Source organism: Panthera tigris, chromosome B3 (genome assembly GCF_018350195.1).
Source record: "Panthera tigris isolate Pti1 chromosome B3, P.tigris_Pti1_mat1.1, whole genome shotgun sequence".
Lineage (NCBI taxonomy): Eukaryota > Metazoa > Chordata > Mammalia > Carnivora > Felidae > Panthera > Panthera tigris.
Window position 1 is genome coordinate 5,521,671 of NC_056665.1, and position 18,828 is coordinate 5,540,498.

The 18,828-nt window shown below is 57.7% G+C and overlaps 1 protein-coding gene across 2 annotated transcripts; it reads left to right on the forward strand.

The window, feature by feature from the left end:
• The first annotated feature begins 734 nt into the window (after positions 1-734).
• On the forward strand, positions 735-11,270 carry FES (FES proto-oncogene, tyrosine kinase). Of its 2 annotated transcripts, XM_042988011.1 has the most exons (19): positions 735-850; positions 1,342-1,557; positions 1,751-1,924; positions 3,300-3,396; positions 3,525-3,708; positions 5,117-5,254; positions 5,329-5,448; positions 5,602-5,724; positions 5,838-6,024; positions 6,146-6,229; positions 7,002-7,211; positions 7,470-7,592; positions 7,961-8,014; positions 8,695-8,813; positions 9,140-9,234; positions 9,315-9,438; positions 9,670-9,827; positions 9,935-10,057; positions 10,912-11,270. In XM_042988011.1, exons 2-19 carry the CDS (start codon positions 1,351-1,353, stop codon positions 11,052-11,054), a joined length of 2,463 nt encoding a protein of 820 aa, XP_042843945.1. In that variant the 5' UTR covers positions 735-850; positions 1,342-1,350; the 3' UTR covers positions 11,055-11,270. The 2 variants fall into 2 exon arrangements, with proteins under 2 accessions (XP_042843945.1, XP_042843947.1); XM_042988013.1 differs by lacking the exon at positions 5,117-5,254.
• Positions 11,271-18,828: the final 7,558 nt, after the last annotated feature.

The following is an 18,828-nucleotide window of genomic DNA, read 5'->3' on the forward strand; positions in this document are numbered from 1 at the left end:
GCAGTGGGCTGTGGAAGGAGGCAGCAGCTGGAGACCAGCCCCAGGGCATGGGGGGAGTGAGCCCTAAGAGGAGGACAAGCCAGCCCTTCCAGCCCCTGGGGGCCTGGTCTCCAGCAGGGAGGAGAGTTAATTCCCGTGTGGCCCCCTTGCTCAGGTTCTCACTTAGCTGTAGGGCGGAGGTCTCCGGTGGGGCCTGACTGAACCCAGATAGATTGCTTCTGCTGGCCCCTGTCGGGCTCAGGAAGCTCCATACCCGTCCACTCTCCAGCTCCAGTGGGGCAACCCCCCCCCCTCCCCCGCCAGGCTCCCCTCGGGACAAGACCCCCGCCCCCCTCTCTGGGCTAGGGGAGTGGTTTCACCAGGACCCGTGCGCCCAAAAGGAGGCCTCTCCTCGGGGATATTTACTTGGAAATTTTATTCAAATGGAGGCTGGCGCCTGAACTCTCCTTGGGGAATCCGATGGGGTGGGGAGGCCCGGCCCAGGCCTCCCCCTTCCCCTCTGGGCCGCCCTGGCCGCGCGCCAGGCCCCCACCGCGCACCGGCCGCTTCCCCGGGCTCCCGGGCGCTGCCCAGGCCCCGAGGGCGCCGGCAGGCGGCTCTCCGCGGCCATTCTTCCCCGGCCCCCTCCTCCCTTCCGTTTCCGCGGCCGCAGTGGCGCGCTGGGCAGGGGGGCCGGCAGGCGTCGGGGGCGCCGGCCCTCCCGCCCGCCCCTTCCCCTCGCGGGCCCGCCCCGGCCGGCCGACTGAAACCGCGGCAGGAGGAAGCCGAATCAGGAACTGGCCAGGGTCGCCCGGGCCCGGAGTCGTCCCCCTGAGGCGTCCTCGGCAGCCCCGGAGCAGCTGCCCGCGCGGTAACTCCTGCCCTGAGGCTCGGGGGGGTGCTGGGCGGGTGCCGGCGCGGGCGCGCGGTGGGGGGGGGGGGGCGGCAGGGCCCAGCCAGGGGTTCGGGGACGGGGGACGCCGGACCGGGTGGGACCTGGCGGAGGGGCAGGGGGACCGGCAGGGCTCAGACCGTGGCTGCCTGAAGCTCCTCCACCCCCACCCCCGATGCCCCCCTCCCCCAGCTCACCGAGCCCCTGGGAAGGGCGCTGGGTAGAAGGGCCTGGGGAGGGAGGGGACCCCTGGCGCCAGGCCTTGGCCCGAGACACAGGAAGCAATGAGGGCCGGTCTCAGGCCAAGTTGCCATTTTGTACCTATGGCTGCATTTCAGCCGGAGAGCACCCCACCTCCTGTGTGTCTGCAGCTCCTCTTCCCCCAGCAGCCCCCAGCCCCTCCGCCCCACCCCTCCATCTCCAGCCGCTGCCTTACCCCGTGGTGGGCCCTCTCCTCTCTCTGTCCCCAGGACGGCACTATGGGCTTCTCTTCCGAGCTGTGCAGCCCCCAGGGCCATGGGGCAGTACAGCAGATGCAGGAGGCTGAGCTGCGGTTGCTGGAGGGCATGAGGAAGTGGATGGCCCAGCGGGTCAAGAGTGACAGGGAATATGCAGGGCTGCTGCACCACATGTCGCTGCAGGACGGCGGAGGCCGGGGCACGGGCCCCTACAGCCCCATCAGCCAGGTGGGGTTCCGTGGGACCCTAGTTCTCCTCACCCCCTTCCTGCCTTGGACGGAGAAATCCCCACGCGTGTCCCTTATGTCTGCCCGCCCCCTTCCTTTCCCGGAGCCCACTGGGGAGGGTTGGAGAATCGGGCAGGCCCAGGCTTGGGAGCCACTGTCCCCTTGCTCCCTGTCTCGCCCATCCCGTGTCCTAGTCCTGGGCGGAGATCACCAGCCAGACGGAGGGCCTGAGCCGCTTGCTGAGGCAGCACGCGGAGGATCTGAACTCGGGGCCCCTGAGCAAGCTGGGCCTGCTGATCCGGGAGCGGCAGCAGCTGCGCAAGACCTACAGCGAGCAGTGGCAGCAGCTCCAGCAGGAGCTCACCAAGGTGCGTGCGCGGCCCCGAGCGTGCACCGCCCAGAGTTGGAGGCTACAGGGGCCGGTTTTGCACACAGGACGCCCTGGATTCACGGGGGAAGTGGAAGTCCCTGACCACAGGCCTACCCCAGCTTCCGTCCCTCCTCCGTGCATTTGGGCTGGCCCGCAACAAGGCCTCTCTGTGCATTTGCTGCTACCTGACCACGTGCCCGAGCCAAGGGCCGGGAGTAAGGGTGGGCCATCCAGCCACCGCCTCCCAGGCACACGGGATCTGTGACCCACCTCTTGCCCGGCGCCGGCTGGCTCTGGGGTCTGAGAGACAGCAAGGGGAATCAGGGCTAATCCGTCCGCCCTTGGCCTAGGTGGGCTCCTCCCAAGGCACCAGAGACACCACGGGGAGCTGGGTGGCCCCCTGACACGGCGGTTAAAGACCAGGGCCGCAGAGTCGGCCTGTCAGCATTCGAACCCTGCGCAGCTCCTGGTCTGGAGGCTGTGTGACTGCAGCTATTTGTGTGGGTGCTTCAGCCTCCTGATTCAGTGTGCTGGTCAGCACTGCGGTGCCACACCCCTTCCACCTGCGCCAAACCCAGCCTTACCATGGACCCACAGCGGCCCCTGGTGGCCAGTGTCCACCTCCCGTCTCCCCAGAAGCACACTGAATTCAGCAATTGTGTAGGTACTTCTACTGGAACACAGCCGTGCCCGATTGTCTGTTTTCACATTACCTATGGCTGTTACAGGGCTATAGTGGCAGAGCTGAGTGATTTCAACAGAGACTGCTTAAAGAAAAAGGTTCATCTGGTCTTGACCTTAAGCTGTTACAGGCCGGGAAACTAAGGTTTAGAGGAAAGGGATAGAACTTACCCAGAGGATGCCAGTGCGTACACAGGGGAGCTGGGGATAAGAACTTTGGTCTTGGCCATCCGTTGTTCCTGCCACCAGGAACGTGATTTATTGGGCTCGGTGCAAAATGAAAATGAAACGCGGGGCTTCTTGTCGAAAAATCAGTAAGAATTTCGAGATAGCATCAACAGGGCATCAGACCCAGCACAGGGCCCTTCTGAGGGTGGAGTTCTGTGCCGTGACTCCTCAGGCCACACGTGCCCACAGCCGGGTCCTGCCTGCCCCCAGACACGCCTCTAGGTCAAGGAGGGACAGGTGGAATCTGCCAGGCCCACCTCTCTGCCTCCCCCAGGGGCCTGTCCTTAACCCAGCTGCTCTCATCCTAATGTCAGCGGCAGAGGCCGGGCTCCAGAAGCTTCCCGGCCCCTCCCAGAGGAAGGACTTGGATGTGCTGCAGGGCCCGTGCGGGGCTTCACCTCCAGCAGGAATCTCCTGCGCCCTGGGGACCTGCCACCCCACACCGGCCTCTCCTCTCTCCCCAGACCCACAACCAGGACATCGAGAAGCTGAAGAGCCAGTACCGAGCCCTGGCACGGGACAGCGCCCAGGCCCGGCGCAAGTACCAGGAGGCCAGCAAAGGTGCGCGGCTTCCCCTCCCGGAAGAGAGGGATCCCCGAGCCAGCCCCGACCTATCCACAGGTGCCCAGGGAGTGGGGCGTCCCCAGGCCTCTGGGCCGTCACCCACAACCCCTCTCCTCACCCGGCAGACAAAGACCGCGACAAGGCCAAGGACAAGTATGTGCGCAGCCTGTGGAAGCTCTTTGCTCACCACAACCGCTACGTGCTGGGCGTGCGGGCCGCGCAGCTGCACCACCACCACCACCACCAGCTCATGCTCCCCGGCCTGCTGCAGTCGCTACAGGACCTGCACCAGGAGATGGCATGCATCCTGTAAGCCCACACCCCAGCCCGCCCGCCCCCTTCACAGCCCGAAAGCCCTGCCGCCAGGCACGGAGGCAGGGTCTGGAAACGCGTCCGGTGACAGTGGCCGCGTCACCACGGGAGAGTGGGCCCTGGGCTGAGGTTTGGAGCCCGTCAGCTCGTATCCGGGTGCCGTTATTCCAGGATCCCTTATTGCAAGGTTTGGTTAAATTTATGGAGCCCTGCTCTGGGCTCTGGGGTACAGCAGAGACCAACGGAGACCAAAAACGTCTGTCCTCTGGGATCATTCATGTTACCGGAGAGAGAAAAGAAAGTCACTACAACGGATGGTGTGTGGAGGCAACAAGTGCTGTAGAGAAAAATAAAACAAGGAGAGGAGTTTGGGGGGCTGGGAGGACGGACAGCTTTCAATAGAGTGCTTTGGAAAAGCCTCGGGTACTGGAGTGAACCAGGGGGTTGTTTGGAGAAAGACCATTCCAGAAAGAGGGAAGAGCAGGTGCATAGGCCCTGAGGTGGGAGAGTGCCTGGAATCCAGGAACAGCAAGGAAGCCAGCGCATCCTAGGCAGAGTGAGGGGAGGGCAGAGCCGGACGCCAGCCCAGATGGGTCCAGGGGTTGGGGGGCTACTGGGTGACACGGGGTCCGGCAGGCCGTTTTGAGCACTTTGGCTCTGCTGTCTTAAGGATAGGCTTTGGGGCGCCTGAACAGGGCCAGGGCGATGAGACGGAGGCTGCTGTGGTCTTGCAGACCACGGACTGTGGCCGCTGGGCCAGGGCAGTAGTGATGGAAGGGAGAAGCCCTAAGTTCCCGGGTGCACCCTGAAGGTGGCCTGGAAGTCAGGCGTAAGTCGAGGGTGACTGCAGGATGACTCTTGGAAGATGGAGTTTCCGCCACCTTACGTGGACAGGGAGGGGAGAGACAGGTTCAGGAGATAAGAATAGGAGTTCGTGTTTCAACTCACGGAGTTTGGGTGTCTAAGAGATGTCCAACGAGACGTTCGAGCAGGTGGATGGCTGTGTGCGGCTAGAGCCCTGGGGAGGTCCTGGAACTAGACACGGAGATGTCGGGTCAGCCGCACATCAACGGCCTGTGCATGTACCGGAGCCCCAGAGCCGCAGCTGTTGGGCTGGCTGCCCAGGACAGACATGACTGTGGTCGCATTCACTGAGCGCTTCGGTATACCGCCCGCTGTGCACACGCGCTCTCGTTGGGTCACAACGCCCAGCGTCCCCCGTGTCCACATCGGGAGGCGAAGATAAGAGAGACGTTGAGTAATTTGTGTGGGGTCATTTGGCTGGTAAATGATGGAGGGAGGGGTCAACCCCAGGGCTGACTACTCTAAACCCAGTGTCGCAGGGGAGCTTTCTGGCCTCGCCCAGGCTGAGGCCGCACTGACCAGCGCTCCTGTTTGGGGACAGGAAGGAAATCCTGCAGGAGTACCTGGAGATCAGCAGCCTGGTGCAGGACGAGGTGGTGGCCATCCACCTGGAGATGGCTGCAGCTGTCGCCCGCATCCAGCCCGAGGCCGAGTACCAAGGCTTCCTGCGACAGTATGGGTAAGCCCCTCCTTCCTTCCGCCGGGCACCAGGGCCGCTGGCCCGTTCACTGACGGGGCACTGTCCCCCTGCAGGTCCACACCTGACGTCCCACCCTGCGTCACCTTTGATGAGTCACTTCTCGAGGAGGGAGAACCGCTGGAGCCCGGGGAGCTGCAGCTGAACGAGCTGACCGTGGAGAGCGTGCAGCACACGTGCGTGGTGGCCCGGCACCGGGCCGGGCTGGCCGGGGTGGCCAGGGGCGGACGCCGTCTCCGCGGAGCCGCAGCCAGGCTCGCTTGGCTCTGCGGGGACGCCTCCGCGGGGCACGGGGCACGGCTCTCACACGGCCCTTCCTCCGGGCACAGGCTGACCTCGGTGACGGATGAGCTGGCCGTGGCCACCCAGACGGTGCTCAGCCGGCAGGAAGCGGTCGCTCAGCTGCAGCGCGAGCTCCGGAGCGAGGAGCAGAACACCCACCCCCGGGAGCGGTGAGTGGGTTCGCCCACGCAGCCTCCCCACCCCCGCCTCCACCCCCCTGTCCGTGGGCTGCAGGCTGAGCCCCGCCCCCTCTCTCCCGCCTCCCACCTGGCCCCGCCCACAGGGTGCAGCTGCTGGCCAAGAAGCAGGTGTTGCAAGAGGCGCTGCAGGCGCTGCAGGCGGCGTTGTGCAGCCAGGCCAAGCTGCAGGCCCAGCGGGAGCTGCTGCAGGCCAAGCTGGAGCAGCTGGGCCCTGGCGAGCCCCCGCCCGTCCTGCTCCTGCAGGATGACCGCCACTCCACGTCGTCCTCGGTGAGCCGCCCGCCGCCATCCGCCGCCGCCAGCCACGCCGGCCCGCCCGGGGCGCGCTCCTCATGTTTGCCCTCCCCCTCCCCAAGCCCGGCCACCCGCTGACGTCTGTCCCTGGCCCCAGGAGCAGGAGCGAGAAGGGGGAAGGACACCCACCTTGGAGATCCTTAAGAGCCACATCTCAGGAATCTTCCGCCCCAAGTTCTCGGTGAGTGGAGCCTCTGCCCGTCCCCATGGGGCGGGCCGGGCCGGGCCAGGGGTCTCAGGCATGTACTTCCTAAGCCCCTTCCACCAGGGTGTTTGGGGTTAGTCGCTGGGTTGCCCTAGAGAGGGGGCTCTGCCCAGAGGAGGCTGCTTTTTTTTAACGTTATTTGTTTTTGAGAGAAAGAGAGCATGAGGGGGAGAGGGACAGAGAGAGAGGGAGACACGGAATCGGAAGCAGCTCCAGGCTCGGAGCCGTCAGCACAGAGCCGGCCGCAGGGCTTGAACCCACAAACGGCGAGATCATGACCTGAACTAAAGTTGGACGCTCAACCGACTGAGCCACCCAGGCGCCCCAAGAGGAGGCTGCTTTTATCGGGGAGTCCCTGTCTTCCCTGAGAATCTGGGCTGCATACGTCCCCAGATCTTGCCGGCCTTCTCCTCCACCCCCCTGTGTGCTTCAGCCTTGTGTCCTGTCCCCCCCCCCCCCCCGCCCCCCTGGCTCTCCCTGCACTGGGACAAGTTCAGCAGCTGGGGCCCGGAGGAAAAGGCAGAAGCCTGCTTTGAGATCAGCCAGCGTGGGCGTCCCCTCCCGGCTCTGCCTCCAAAGTCATTTGCTTGCTTCGGGGGCTCTAATGCCAACAGGTGGTTCATGAGGATGAGGGGCATATACGAGAGAGAGACCCCCCCAACCCCCGGCTGACCCCTGTCTGTCCTGGCGGCCTCTCCTGACAATCTGGCTGAGTGACCCTTCCTCGTTCCTCCCCTGCCTCTGCCAGCTCCCTCCACCCCTGCAGCTCGTACCAGAGGTGCAGAAGCCCCTGCACGAGCAGCTGTGGTACCACGGGGCCCTCCCACGGGCAGAGGTGGCTGAGCTGTTGACACACTCTGGGGACTTTCTGGTGCGCGAGAGCCAGGGCAAGCAGGAATATGTGCTGTCGGTGCTGTGGGACGGCCAGCCCCGCCACTTCATCATCCAGTCCGCTGACGTGAGTGGGGCCTGGACTCCAGCCTTCCCTGCCTCGCTACCCCTCTCCGCCCACCCACCCCCCACCCCCGCCGACCACACCCAGTCCCTGCGAGAAGCCAGACACATAAATCCTCTAAGGAGGGGCTGCGGGCCTGTGGCGCAGCATCAGAGAGCACCTTTTCTGGCGGCCCTGCCTCCCGTCCCTCCTCTCCCAGGGCTCAGGCCCCCTCAGCAGTGGGGGCTGTTGACCTTGCCGCCCACCCCCCCTGCCCCGCAGAACCTCTACCGACTGGAAGGAGACGGCTTTGCGAGCATCCCCTTGCTCGTCGACCACCTGCTGCGCTCCCAGCAGCCCCTCACCAAGAAGAGCGGTATCGTCCTCAACAGGGCTGTGCCCAAGGTGAGCCCGTGCCACCAGCGTCAGAGCATGAAGGGCTCCCCGGGGTCCTGTCTGCAGACACGGTGCCAAGTGATTCCTCACTCGCCAGGGGGCCAGCTGCCCTCTAGGCTTGGAATCTCAAGGTCCCTTCCTTTCCATGGGGGGACACACACAGCTGACGTTCCCCTAGTCAGAGCACCCGCCTCATCTCCCGAGTCATCTGAGTGTGGTCCTAATACCACCCAGCCCCCATTTTTCAGACCAACAAACCGAGGCGCCAAGAAACGAAAGACATTGTGTTGGTGGGGGATGATGTCCGGTCCCTTGCAGGGCCCAGCACGCATTCCCCTCACTGACTTCGCCCCCCCCCCAACTCCTCCCTCCCCCAGGACAAGTGGGTGCTAAACCACGAGGACCTGGTGTTGGGTGAGCAGATCGGGCGGGTGAGTTGAGTGTTCTACCAGCTTCCTGTTGTCTGGTGTCTCCCTCCTCTAGCATCGCTTTCTCCCGGACCTCGGGCCAGGTCAGCCCTAAACCCTGGCCTCAGAGAACCTTTCTGTCTTCCTGCCTCAGTCTGAGTGCCAGCTTGGACCCCTGATTCTCCACCTGGCCATCGCCACACACCATCCCACAGGAAACAGAGGGAAAAGTACCTACCCTGGAAACTTCCCTGGGGGGTGGGGGTGGGGGTCCTTCCACCAGAACCCTCCAACCCTCGACTCCTCCCACCACCCCCAGGCCCTTGTCTCTTCGGCTCGCTCTTATGTGCATGGGGAGACATACTTTGTTTACGTGGGCGGTAAAATACACGCTAAGGAAAAAAGTCACTTTCTTAAAACTCAGAATGTTTTTTCAACCCAAGCGGGAAGTGATTTTTGGGTTTTCTGGGTCACTGCTAGGTGAATGTGGCGAGTCAGAGGTAACCTTCTCTGCCTGTCCCCTGTGTGCCATCTGGGTTCCCCACCCAGGCAGAGAACTCCTAGAGAGCACGACTGAGCGGTCTTCAGCATGGGGACAGTGAGTGCAGGGTGGGTGGGGACGAGGTGAGGACAGGTCCCCGGGAGTGAGGAAAAGGAAGACTGATGGTCCAGGGAAGACTGATAGGAACTCGAGACCCTTTCAGGGGAACTTTGGAGAAGTGTTCAGTGGACGCCTGAGGGCCGACAACACTCTGGTGGCCGTGAAATCTTGTCGCGAGACGCTCCCACCTGACATCAAGGCCAAGTTTCTTCAGGAAGCAAAGTAGGTGGTAAAAGAACGATCCCATAATTCCGCACGCAGTGGGTTCGTCTGGTCATGGCACGGGGTAAACTTGGACTTCGATGGGAGTGTTTAATCCTCACGCCCCCATGCAGATGGGACACCCCCCCCCCACACACACACACACACAGTGTCCGTGACCACCCGAGGTCACATCTCCAGGTCTGCTGGTCTCAGCGGCCAAGCTCTCCAATTCCGCTGCCCTCTCCCGCCCTGCCTCAGTCTCCCTGGGGCTCGGGGGCTCCCGCGGTCGGGGAAGTGAACGTGCCAGCCCCCGAGGCGGGCTCCTAAGCGGCAGTGCCCTCCAGGATCCTGAAGCAGTACAACCACCCCAACATCGTGCGTCTCATCGGCGTCTGCACCCAGAAGCAGCCCATCTACATCGTCATGGAGCTCGTGCAGGGTGAGCCGAGGAAGCCGGGGTGGAGGCGCAAGGAGGGGGGCTGCCCGAGGCTCACCCAGGCTTCCCCTGCCCACCGCCAGGGGGCGACTTCCTGACCTTCCTGAGGACGGAGGGAGCCCGCCTGCGGATGAAGACGCTGCTGCAGATGGTGGGCGACGCGGCCGCGGGCATGGAGTACCTGGAGAGCAAGTGCTGCATCCACCGGTGGGTGAGGGGCGCCCCCCGCAGCCCCCCGCCTGGCGCAGGCCGTGCTGTCCCCCTGCCGCTCCCCTCACGGCAGGCCCCTGCCCCAGGCGTGGAGTCGGCTCGTCCTCGTGGAGCAGGAGCCGCGGGGCGCGGAGCAGCTTTGTTCACGGCTGTGCCTAGCGCGGGGCCGGGCACAGGGGCAGGTGCCGCCGGGGCCCCGGCTCAGTGGCCCTGCCCTGCCTCGCCCAGGGACCTAGCTGCCCGGAACTGCCTGGTGACGGAGAAGAACGTCCTGAAGATCAGTGACTTCGGGATGTCCCGGGAGGAAGCCGATGGGGTCTACGCGGCCTCAGGGGGCCTCAGACAAGTTCCGGTGAAGTGGACGGCACCCGAGGCTCTTAACTACGGTATCTGGGCCTTACTCCCTCCGGCCGGGGGCAGGGGGCCAGGCTGGAGGGGGCCCCACTCTGGCGAGCAGACGTGGCCGGCCCACCCACGCCTCGCCTCCCCACAGGCCGCTACTCCTCTGAGAGCGACGTGTGGAGCTTCGGCATCTTGCTGTGGGAGACCTTCAGCCTGGGCGCCTCCCCCTACCCCAACCTCAGCAATCAGCAGACCCGCGAGTTTGTGGAAAAGGGTAAGACGTCCCTGCGGGATGGCAGCTCCGGAGCCACGCCCTCTTCTCCGGGCTGCGGCTGGGTTCCTCCAGGTCCCCGGGCCACCCACTGGGGCAGAGCGAGAATCACCCTGTGGCTGCCACCCAGCGAGCACCCGTGTGTGCGAGACCAGCACTGTCTAATTTACTCTTCATAACATGGGAGGGAGGGCTTAATGTGTCCCTCTTACAGACAAAAAAAACAGGCTTGCGGGGGCGCCTGGGTGGCTCAGTCAGTTAAGCACCTCTCAGTTTTGGCCCAGGTCATGATGTCATGGTTTCCTGGGTTCCAGCCCGGCGTCGGGCTCTGCACCGACAGTGCGGAGCCTGCTGGGGATACTGTCTCCCTCTCTCTCTCCCCCTTCCCCACTCGCACGGTCTGTCTCTCAAAATAAATGAATAAAACTTAAAAAATAAATAAGTAAAAAGAAAAAAAAAGAAAACTGGCTTGCAGAGGTCACACAACTGGCACACAGTGGGACTGAGGTTAGACCCTCTGTCCTTGGAGCCTTTGAAGAGTGGAAACTCAAGAACAGTGCATCTTTTTATTTTTTATTTTTTTAAATTTATTTTTGAGAGAGAGAGCATGAGTGGGGGAGGGACAGCGAGAGAGGGGGACAGAGGATCAGAACTGGGTTCTGCGCTCACAGCAGTGAGCTCCATGCGGGGCTCGAACTCACGAATCGTGAGATCATGATCCGAGCCAACTGAGCCTCCCAGGTGCCTCGAGAACCGTGGGTCTTAGGCCACTCCCATTGCTCAAGGTGTGTCCCCGGGGGCTGCCGGGGTCCTCACGCCTGTTCCTCGCACCCCGTGTGCTGTGCCTGCCCCCACAGGTGGCCGCCTGCCCTGCCCCGAGCTGTGCCCCGACGCTGTGTTCAGGCTCATGGAGCAGTGCTGGGCCTACGAGCCCGGGCAGCGGCCCAGCTTCAGCGCCATCTACCAGGAGCTGCAGAGCATCCGAAAGCGGCATCGGTGAGGCCGGCCCTGCTTCTCAAGCCGGCGGCCTCGACAGGCAAGATCGTACCTCCTCCCCAGTCCAGCCCACACTGCCGGATGGCTCCTCGCAGCCCTGGACCGAGCCACTGGCGTCCATGCTGCGGGCATGCATGTAGTTCGCTGGGCTGTGCAGTCCCGCTCCTGCCCTGGGCTCCCTCTCCAGATGGAAATAATAAAACCACTTGTGCCCATTGAATGCTCTCGGCACGTGCGCTCCTCTGGAGGGCAGGTCTTAGGAGTAGCTGGCCTCTGCTGTGGCCGCGGGGAAGCCGGAGGACCGGCAGGGTTGACGGGGCAGAACTGACGTGGTCTGGTCGCCACTGGGTGTGAGACACAGGGAACGGGGAGAGAGATCAGGTGATGCACAGGCTTCTGGCACAGGGCAGCGTCTTGCCTGAAACAGAGTCACAGACAGAGGAGCAGAGCTGCGGAAAGAATGGATAGTTTGGAGACGTTGCATTTGCGGGGCCTGTGGGGATGATGAAGTTTTGGGGTGATGGGGTTCGTGGGGTCCGGAGCCGACGGCCAACAAGGAACTCCTGAAGATGTCTTTGGTGCAAAAAGGTGATTTTATTAAAGCACAGGGACAGGACCCGTGGGCAGGAAAAACTGCACTGGTTGGGAGGGGGTCAGGGATAGAGTAAGTCCAAGGAATTTTGGAAGCAAGGTTTCCAGGGCCTTGAGGGGCTAGCTGTTGCTAGGGAAACGCCATTTATTATCATTTAATAAAACCTGAGTCCTGAGACCCTTCAGATGTATATTGGGGGCCTTAAGCTTGGAGTAGGATTGCCAGCGTATATCCTGGGGCGGTTGAGATAAAGGAAGTAGACTTAACAGGATCCTTGACTGAGGTTGAATGTTAAACTCACATTCTCTTTTGCCCCCAGCAAAGTGTCATCATCGAGACAGCTGAGCTTCTAGAGGGAGGTCACTCTGCCGGTTTCAAGGACTTGTCAATGGGCTGTAGGCAGTAAGGGAATTTCGTTTTTCATTTGCCTTAGTTTCCCACATCGCCATGGCAAGCACTTAAACCCCTTTCCTTTGGTCTTGGGTAGCTGGGAGTGTTTGAGGAATATCACATACTCCACCCTCCACCTGGCGGGGGACGAGTGCCAGCCCGTATTTTGCCCTCAGCTTGCCTCATGCTCCCTCCTCAGGGATGTGGGTGTGACATAGAAGTCTAGAAGCCCAGATGGCAGCAGAGGCTGGCAACTGACGTTTGAAAGTCATCAGCTGATGTTAGGAAGGAGCTGACACTGTGATGCGTGCAGGGGAGTCAGGCAAAGTGAATTTCCCTGAAAGGAGACTGGGGTGACTGAAGAGAAAGAAAATGCTTCCCAGGGAGTTCATCTACTAAGACGACTCTACTGAGCGACGAGGTAGCAGAGTGGGAGCCCTCACCTCCTCCTCTAATGCTAGAAAGTCCCCCGTGAAATCTATAAAATCATCTGAAACTTCCTGAGCCCCGTGTCGGGCTCTGTGCTGACAGCTCGGAGCCTGGAGCCTGCTTCACATTCTGTGTCTCCCTCTCTCTCTGCCCCTCTCCTGCTCACACTCTGTCTCTGTCTCTCTCAAAAATAAACATTAAAAGAATTTTTTTAATAGTAATTAAAAAAAAAAAAAAAGACAAAAAAGTACAAACTGAAAACCAGTAACCAGGTCTCTAGCACCAAAGAACAAAGCAACAAGAACTTTGAGGTAAAACGGCCAACCCTCCAGAAAGTGAGAAAGGCGTTGACCTCGGTTTTCAAAGGTGAGAAAAGCACGGTAACTTGTGTAAACCAGAGGAAATCAAGGGAGGATGTGATTACGAAAAATACTAAGAAGTCAAACTCTATCCATTGGAAGCGGTAGAAAGCAGAACCGAGGCATTTCTGCTCCTGGGTAGGATGTGGTGGGTCTCCGCAGGCCGCTGTTCCCGTTGCAACAGCTAGGAGGAAGTGAGATGAGAATCATCACCCGTGGGAGACTGAGGCGTGGTGGAAGGAATAAGAACCACATGAGCAAAATATCAAGGACGAAAGAGCCCCTCCAGGGGGAAGTGATGATGGCGGTCGCTTTCTTCCCCGAGGGCCTCGTTGATGTGGGGCCTCTCTGAGGATCAGCATTGCCCTGAACAGGGAGACTCTACTGGGGAAAGAGGAACGAACCGTTTCTGGTACTTGTAAGGACTGTGCCCTGGGTTGGGCTCTGGAAGAGCCTGGAATGCAAAGTCAGTTTTCCCCCACGGAACGTTTGCTGAGGTCTGGAGCACTTCGGGCAGCTGAGAGGGGCCTGGGGGGCTGGAAAGGCAGGCCCCACAGTCTCGCGGTGCTTAGAGGGAGGGGGGGCTGAAATATTAACCGCCTCCCTGCTCAAGACTGGCCAGATTGTGAGCCTGGGTGGTTTGGAAGGCTGAAGAGCTAACCTCAAAATCTCTGAAGAGAATTCAAGGGACTAGAGAGATACGGGCTGGCCAGGCTTTCAACGCCAGATCCAAGAGGACAACTCCTAAGGGACAGGGACAGCCCAGAGGAGGATTGAGTTTTACCAGAACTGTAGCTGTGCCCTAACTCTGCTCAATGCTTGATTCCATCAAGGGGACTGACTCCCCTGGGGTGGGGGAGAGGAATAACATAGTCTGAAGTCCCTACTCTTTTTTTATTTTTTTAAGGTTATTATGTATTTTTTATTTTAATTCCAGTATAGGGGCACCTGGGTGGCTCAGTTGCTTGGGTATCTGATTGTGACTCAGGTCATGATCTCACGGTTCGTGAGTTTGAGCCCCGCATTGGGCTCTGTGCTGACAGCTTGGAGCCTGGAGCCTGCTTTGGATTCTATGTCTTCCTCTCTCTCTGCCCCACCCCTGCTTGTGCTCTCTCTCTCTCTGTCTCTCAAAAATGAATAAACATTAAAAAAAAATTAATTCCAGTATAGTTAACATGCAGCATTAAAGTAGTTTCAGGTGTACAATATACTGATTCAACAATTCTATATATTACTCAGTGTTCATCAGTCTACCCTTCTTTTATACCCAACATGTAATGTACAATCAAAAAGTATGAAACATGCAAAAAAGGGGGTAGAAAATGGGAACAATAAACAGGAGAAAAAGTAAACAATAGAAGCAGACCCACAGATGATCCAGATACTGGATTTGGCAGATGAGAATTTAAAAACAACTATGATTAATATGTTAATTGGATAAAGAGGCAAATAGCCACAAATATAAAGAATTTTAGCAGGGTTGAATCTATTTAAGAGGGGCGCCTGGCTGGCTCAGTCGGTTAAGTGTCTGAATTCGGCTCAGGTCATGATCTCACGGTTTGTGAGTTTGAGCCCCATATCAGACTCTGTACTGACAGCTCAGAGCCTGGAGCCTGCTTCAGATTCTGTGTCTCCCTTTCTCTGCCCCTGCCCCACTCGTGCTCTGTCTCTCTGTCTCTGTCTCTCTCTCTCTCTCTCTCTCTCTCTCAACATAAACTTTAAAAAAAAAAAAAAGAATTGAAGGACGGGTGCCTTGGTGGCTCAGTCAGTTAAGCATGTGACTCTTGATCTCAGTTCAGGTCTGATCTTAGGGTCATGATTTCAAGCCCCAGCATTGGCCTCCATGCTTGGTGTGGAGGTGTGGAGCCTACTTTAAAAAAAAAAAGAATTGGGGTGCCTGGGTGGCTCAGTCAGTTAAGCATCTGACTCTTGGTTTTGGCTCAGGTCATGATGTCACAGTTCATATTCTCTCTGCTTGGGATTCTCTCTCTCCCTCTCTGCCCCTCCTCTGCTCGCTCTCTGCCTCTCTCTCTCTTTCTCTCTGTTTCTTTCAAAATAAATAAACTCTAAAAAAAATTTTTTTAATTAAAAAAAAAAGAACCCAAGGAGCAGGTAGAACCAAATACTGTCATCTCTGAGATTATATGCTCCTTGGATGGGTTTCATAGAGACTCATAGGACTGCAGGATAAAATCACAACCATAGGGATTGGACACACCAGAAGACAGAATTCATGAACTCAAAGATCGATTAATAGAAGGTGTCTAAACTGAGATATATAGAGAAAAACAGAATGGAGAAAACAGGCTAAGAAACATGAGATTCCAGTATATGAGTGATGGAAGTTACAGAAGGAGAGACCGGTTAGTACCAGAATAAACTGGAAATGACCCAGATGTGTCTCTAGCAATAAAAGCAGACCACTGATGCATGTACCAACATTGATAAATCTCAAAGACCTGTTGAGTAAAGAAGGCAGATGAGAAAGGGTGCATTCTTAGGATTCCATTTTATCAAGTCCAAGAAGAGGCAAAACTAAGCTAGAGAGCAGTCAGACTCAAGCTCAGGTCTGAGGGGTACTGACAAGAAGGGGCGGGAGTGTAGGGGAACAGCCCCACCCTGGTAGCCCTTACAACTTTACACATCTCCACGTTAAGTTTTGTAGGTGAAACTTGAGGAGTTTGACTTGAGTCAGACTTGAGCCCGATTCCTCCTGGAGCAGGGGGACAGAAGCAGCCGGGCGAGGAACCTCCCCAGCTCCCGTGTGGGGGGCTACCATGAGGCTATTCCCCTTCCCATCTTTCTAGTTTCAGTCGAGTACAGGGCTTGCCACCGGGCCCCCTCCTCCCGTAGAGTGTAGGCCGCACAACTGCTTGGCTGGAGAAGCACCTGGGTGGCTCGGTCGGTTAAGCAGTTAAGCGTCCGACTTAGGCTCAGGTCGTGATCTCACAGCTCGTGAGTTCGAGCCCCATGTCGGGCTCTGTGCTGACAGCTCGGAGGCTGGAGCCTGCTTTGGATTCTGTGTCTCCCACCGCCCCCCCCCATCCCTCCCCCACTCACGCCCTGTCTTTCTCTCTCTCTCTTTCTCAAAAATAAATGAACATTTTTAAGAAGTATTTAAAAACAACTGTTTGGCTGTAGTTTAGAGTTGGCTCCTTAGCCCAGAGTGACCTACCACCATACTGCGTGTCCCGGTGCCGTTCTGTGGAACTAGGGATGTGAGAAGCTGGCACCATGCTGGTCTTTCCTTTATTGTGTGAGTAAAAAGCTGTCTGGATCCCTTGGAGCTTGTCATTTCCTTACTGTGTGAGTCTATGGAAGTGTGGTGGTCTTTGAGCCATGTGGCTGCAGTAGTGGCCCTTGTGGCCCTGCACTTACGGACTGCATGACCACTTGGCCAATTTGGCACTTAATGTGGGGCTGATAAGGTCACAGTCTCTCTTTAGAGAAGAGACAGGCCTCCGTGGACTGTCGGGTCAAGTATGGGAGAAGAATTATGGTGGACCTAGGGTCCACTTCGTGCTGAGGTGTTTGGTGACACCAGAGACAAGTGGTCTTTGACCATCATCCCCGATCCCAGATAAGCTCCATTGGTGTTTAGAGTTTGAAACCAAAGAGAAAGTTCTTTGCAGAGCTGAAGGAAGCACACGGTGGTTCTGGCTCCCCCTCTTACTGTGACTACAGATGGAACACTACCAGGAATCAAGGGCGGTCACTCAGAAATGCGCCGAGATCCACTCTGACAATGAGTGAGAAAGGAGGGAAATCAGAGATTTGGGCGAAGTCCAGGGAAACCATAGTAGCATGACTCATCTGACTAGCAAATGAGGGTGCTGTAAGTTCCACAGGCTTATAAGGAACGGAAGTCATTTGGGTGCTTAACAACTGACCCCACGCTCCAAGCCACCCTGGCCACAACCGTTGAGGCCAAAGCTATGGATGTGGAGAAGGAAAATATAAAGATAAGTCAGGGCTTGCTGCAATGGGCCTTTACAGCGACGACAAAATGGTGGCCTATCCAAAATGAATTCCTGTCACCGGATAAACACCCTCAGACAGTGTCGGGAGAGGCTGTCCCTTCCTTTTAGTCCACCGTACCCTTGGCCTGGATTCATAATGGAGATTGTGAATGGTCAGATAACAAAAAAGTCACCCAAAGTCAGACTGAACACTTGCGTGACTCCCACCAGGCTACAGGAGAAATGGGGTCTTCTCTCTCTGGAGATGTCTCCAGGAAACTAGTCAGCTACTGTGCAACCATTTTTCTAGAATGGAAGCCTTGGCAAAAGCCAAGAGGATGCACCTTAGGCCAAGGTAGGAGAAGGAAAGACCAGGCCATTTGGACCTGGTTACTGTGCCAGGAGGTCCCTGAAGAGGAAGGTGATAATCTTCCTGTGACAAAAAATTCTCTCTCATGATTAGGCTCTGGGATGGCCATGGGACTTAAAGATTTGGGCCAGCTTTTTTCACTGAGCCAGCTTTGGTGTTTCCTGTAGGCAGACAGGAGGAATACCAAGAAAGCCTCGACCTCCCCACTGAGGTTTTGGCTATTTGGACTACAGTTTGACCCAACACTTTCAGCACTATCCCTGACCCCCATCATAGACAAACTGGACTAGGTTGGGGGGGCCAAGGTCCTTTCATCCGCAGGGGAGACCAGAGGCCCTATGCAGGTCAAGGTGAGTTGGAGAACTGACAGCAACTAAAATCCCCAAAGCTGCCCGGCCCTCCTGGACACTGTGGCCCGGCCATGGTGATATCAGGACATTCCTGCAGGCATGGCTGAAAAGTTTACCCTTACTAGGTTTGGAAACAGCTCTCCAGTTGGACAGGGGGTCGACATCGTTTTGGAGTCGGCCCTTTTGAGCCAACACACACCCAAGTGGTTGTAACTAACCCTGTTGAATGTATTGTGGGGGTAGAGGTTTCGGGTATGTGTGTGACTTCTCTTGATCGTAAGATATGGTCCAGGTGGGAAATGTCACACTTAGGATGGTGGTAATAGGGCAGGGACAAGTGGTCACCACTTCTAATGTGGCCAAGTGGTTACCATGAAGCAGAGCAGAGTAGGGGGATGAGGAGGGGCACTAGTAGATTTAAGGATGCTCAAGGAAATGATATCTCCTTCTAACAGCCCTACGTGGCCACTAAAAAGGGCCACTTGCTGTGGTGACTCACAGATTATTACATGTCACGGAGCTCACTGCACAGATTGAAGACCCCTGTCATGGGGGTGGTGGACGTTGCTTGCTAATGCCTTTTTAGCATTCCATTACATCCGGAGGATGAAAATCATCTTGCCTTCATTGGCTGGGGTTACAATACGCCCTAACAGCGATGCCACAGGACTACCTGAGTGGCCCTGTGATTCACCACCAGTCCCAACTCCTGTCGGGAGAGCGTTATGGCCACAGGTTGCGTGGAACATGTGTCCCCTGTTCACAACCCGTGGAAAGCATAATGGTTGTCTTATGTGTCAACTTGGCCCAGCCATGGTGCCCAAATACATGGTCAAACATTATTCTGGATGTTTCTATGAAGGCTTTTTTGTTTGCGGTTAACATTTAAATGGATGGACTCTGAGTAAAAGCAAATTTCCCATTTCCCTCCATAATGTGGGTAGACGTCATCCAATCAGCCGAAAGAGAACAAAAGACTGACCTCCCCCATGCAAGAGAGAATTCTGTAGCACATGGCCTTTGGACTTGAACCGCAACTTTGGCTCTTCCCTGGGTCTCCAGCCTGCTGGTCTACCTTCGAGATTTTTTTTTTTTTTTTGGACCTGCCAGCTTCCATTATCACAGGAACTCATTTCTTTAAATAAATAAATAAACAAACAAATACACACACATGCACACACACGTCCATACATCCTGTTGCTTCTTCTTTGGAGAATCTTGACTAACTCAGGCTATCCATGGGAAAGGACCCTTTGATCATGAACAGCAGTGGAACCAACAAGCTGTTTAGAACTGTACCACCCAGGTAAGAACTATAGTCAACTGGAT

Excerpts from the sequence above, each read along its gene's own strand:
- FES (XM_042988011.1), top strand. The coding sequence starts at position 1,351 with ATGGGCTTCTCTTCCGAGCTGTGCAGCCCCCAGGGCCATGGGGCAGTA. Across the intron at positions 3,709-5,116 it reads CAGGAGATGGCATGCATCCT|GAAGGAAATCCTGCAGGAGT; the intron begins GTAAGCCCACAC and ends GTTTGGGGACAG. Across the intron at positions 5,725-5,837 it reads AACACCCACCCCCGGGAGCG|GGTGCAGCTGCTGGCCAAGA; the intron begins GTGAGTGGGTTC and ends CCCCGCCCACAG.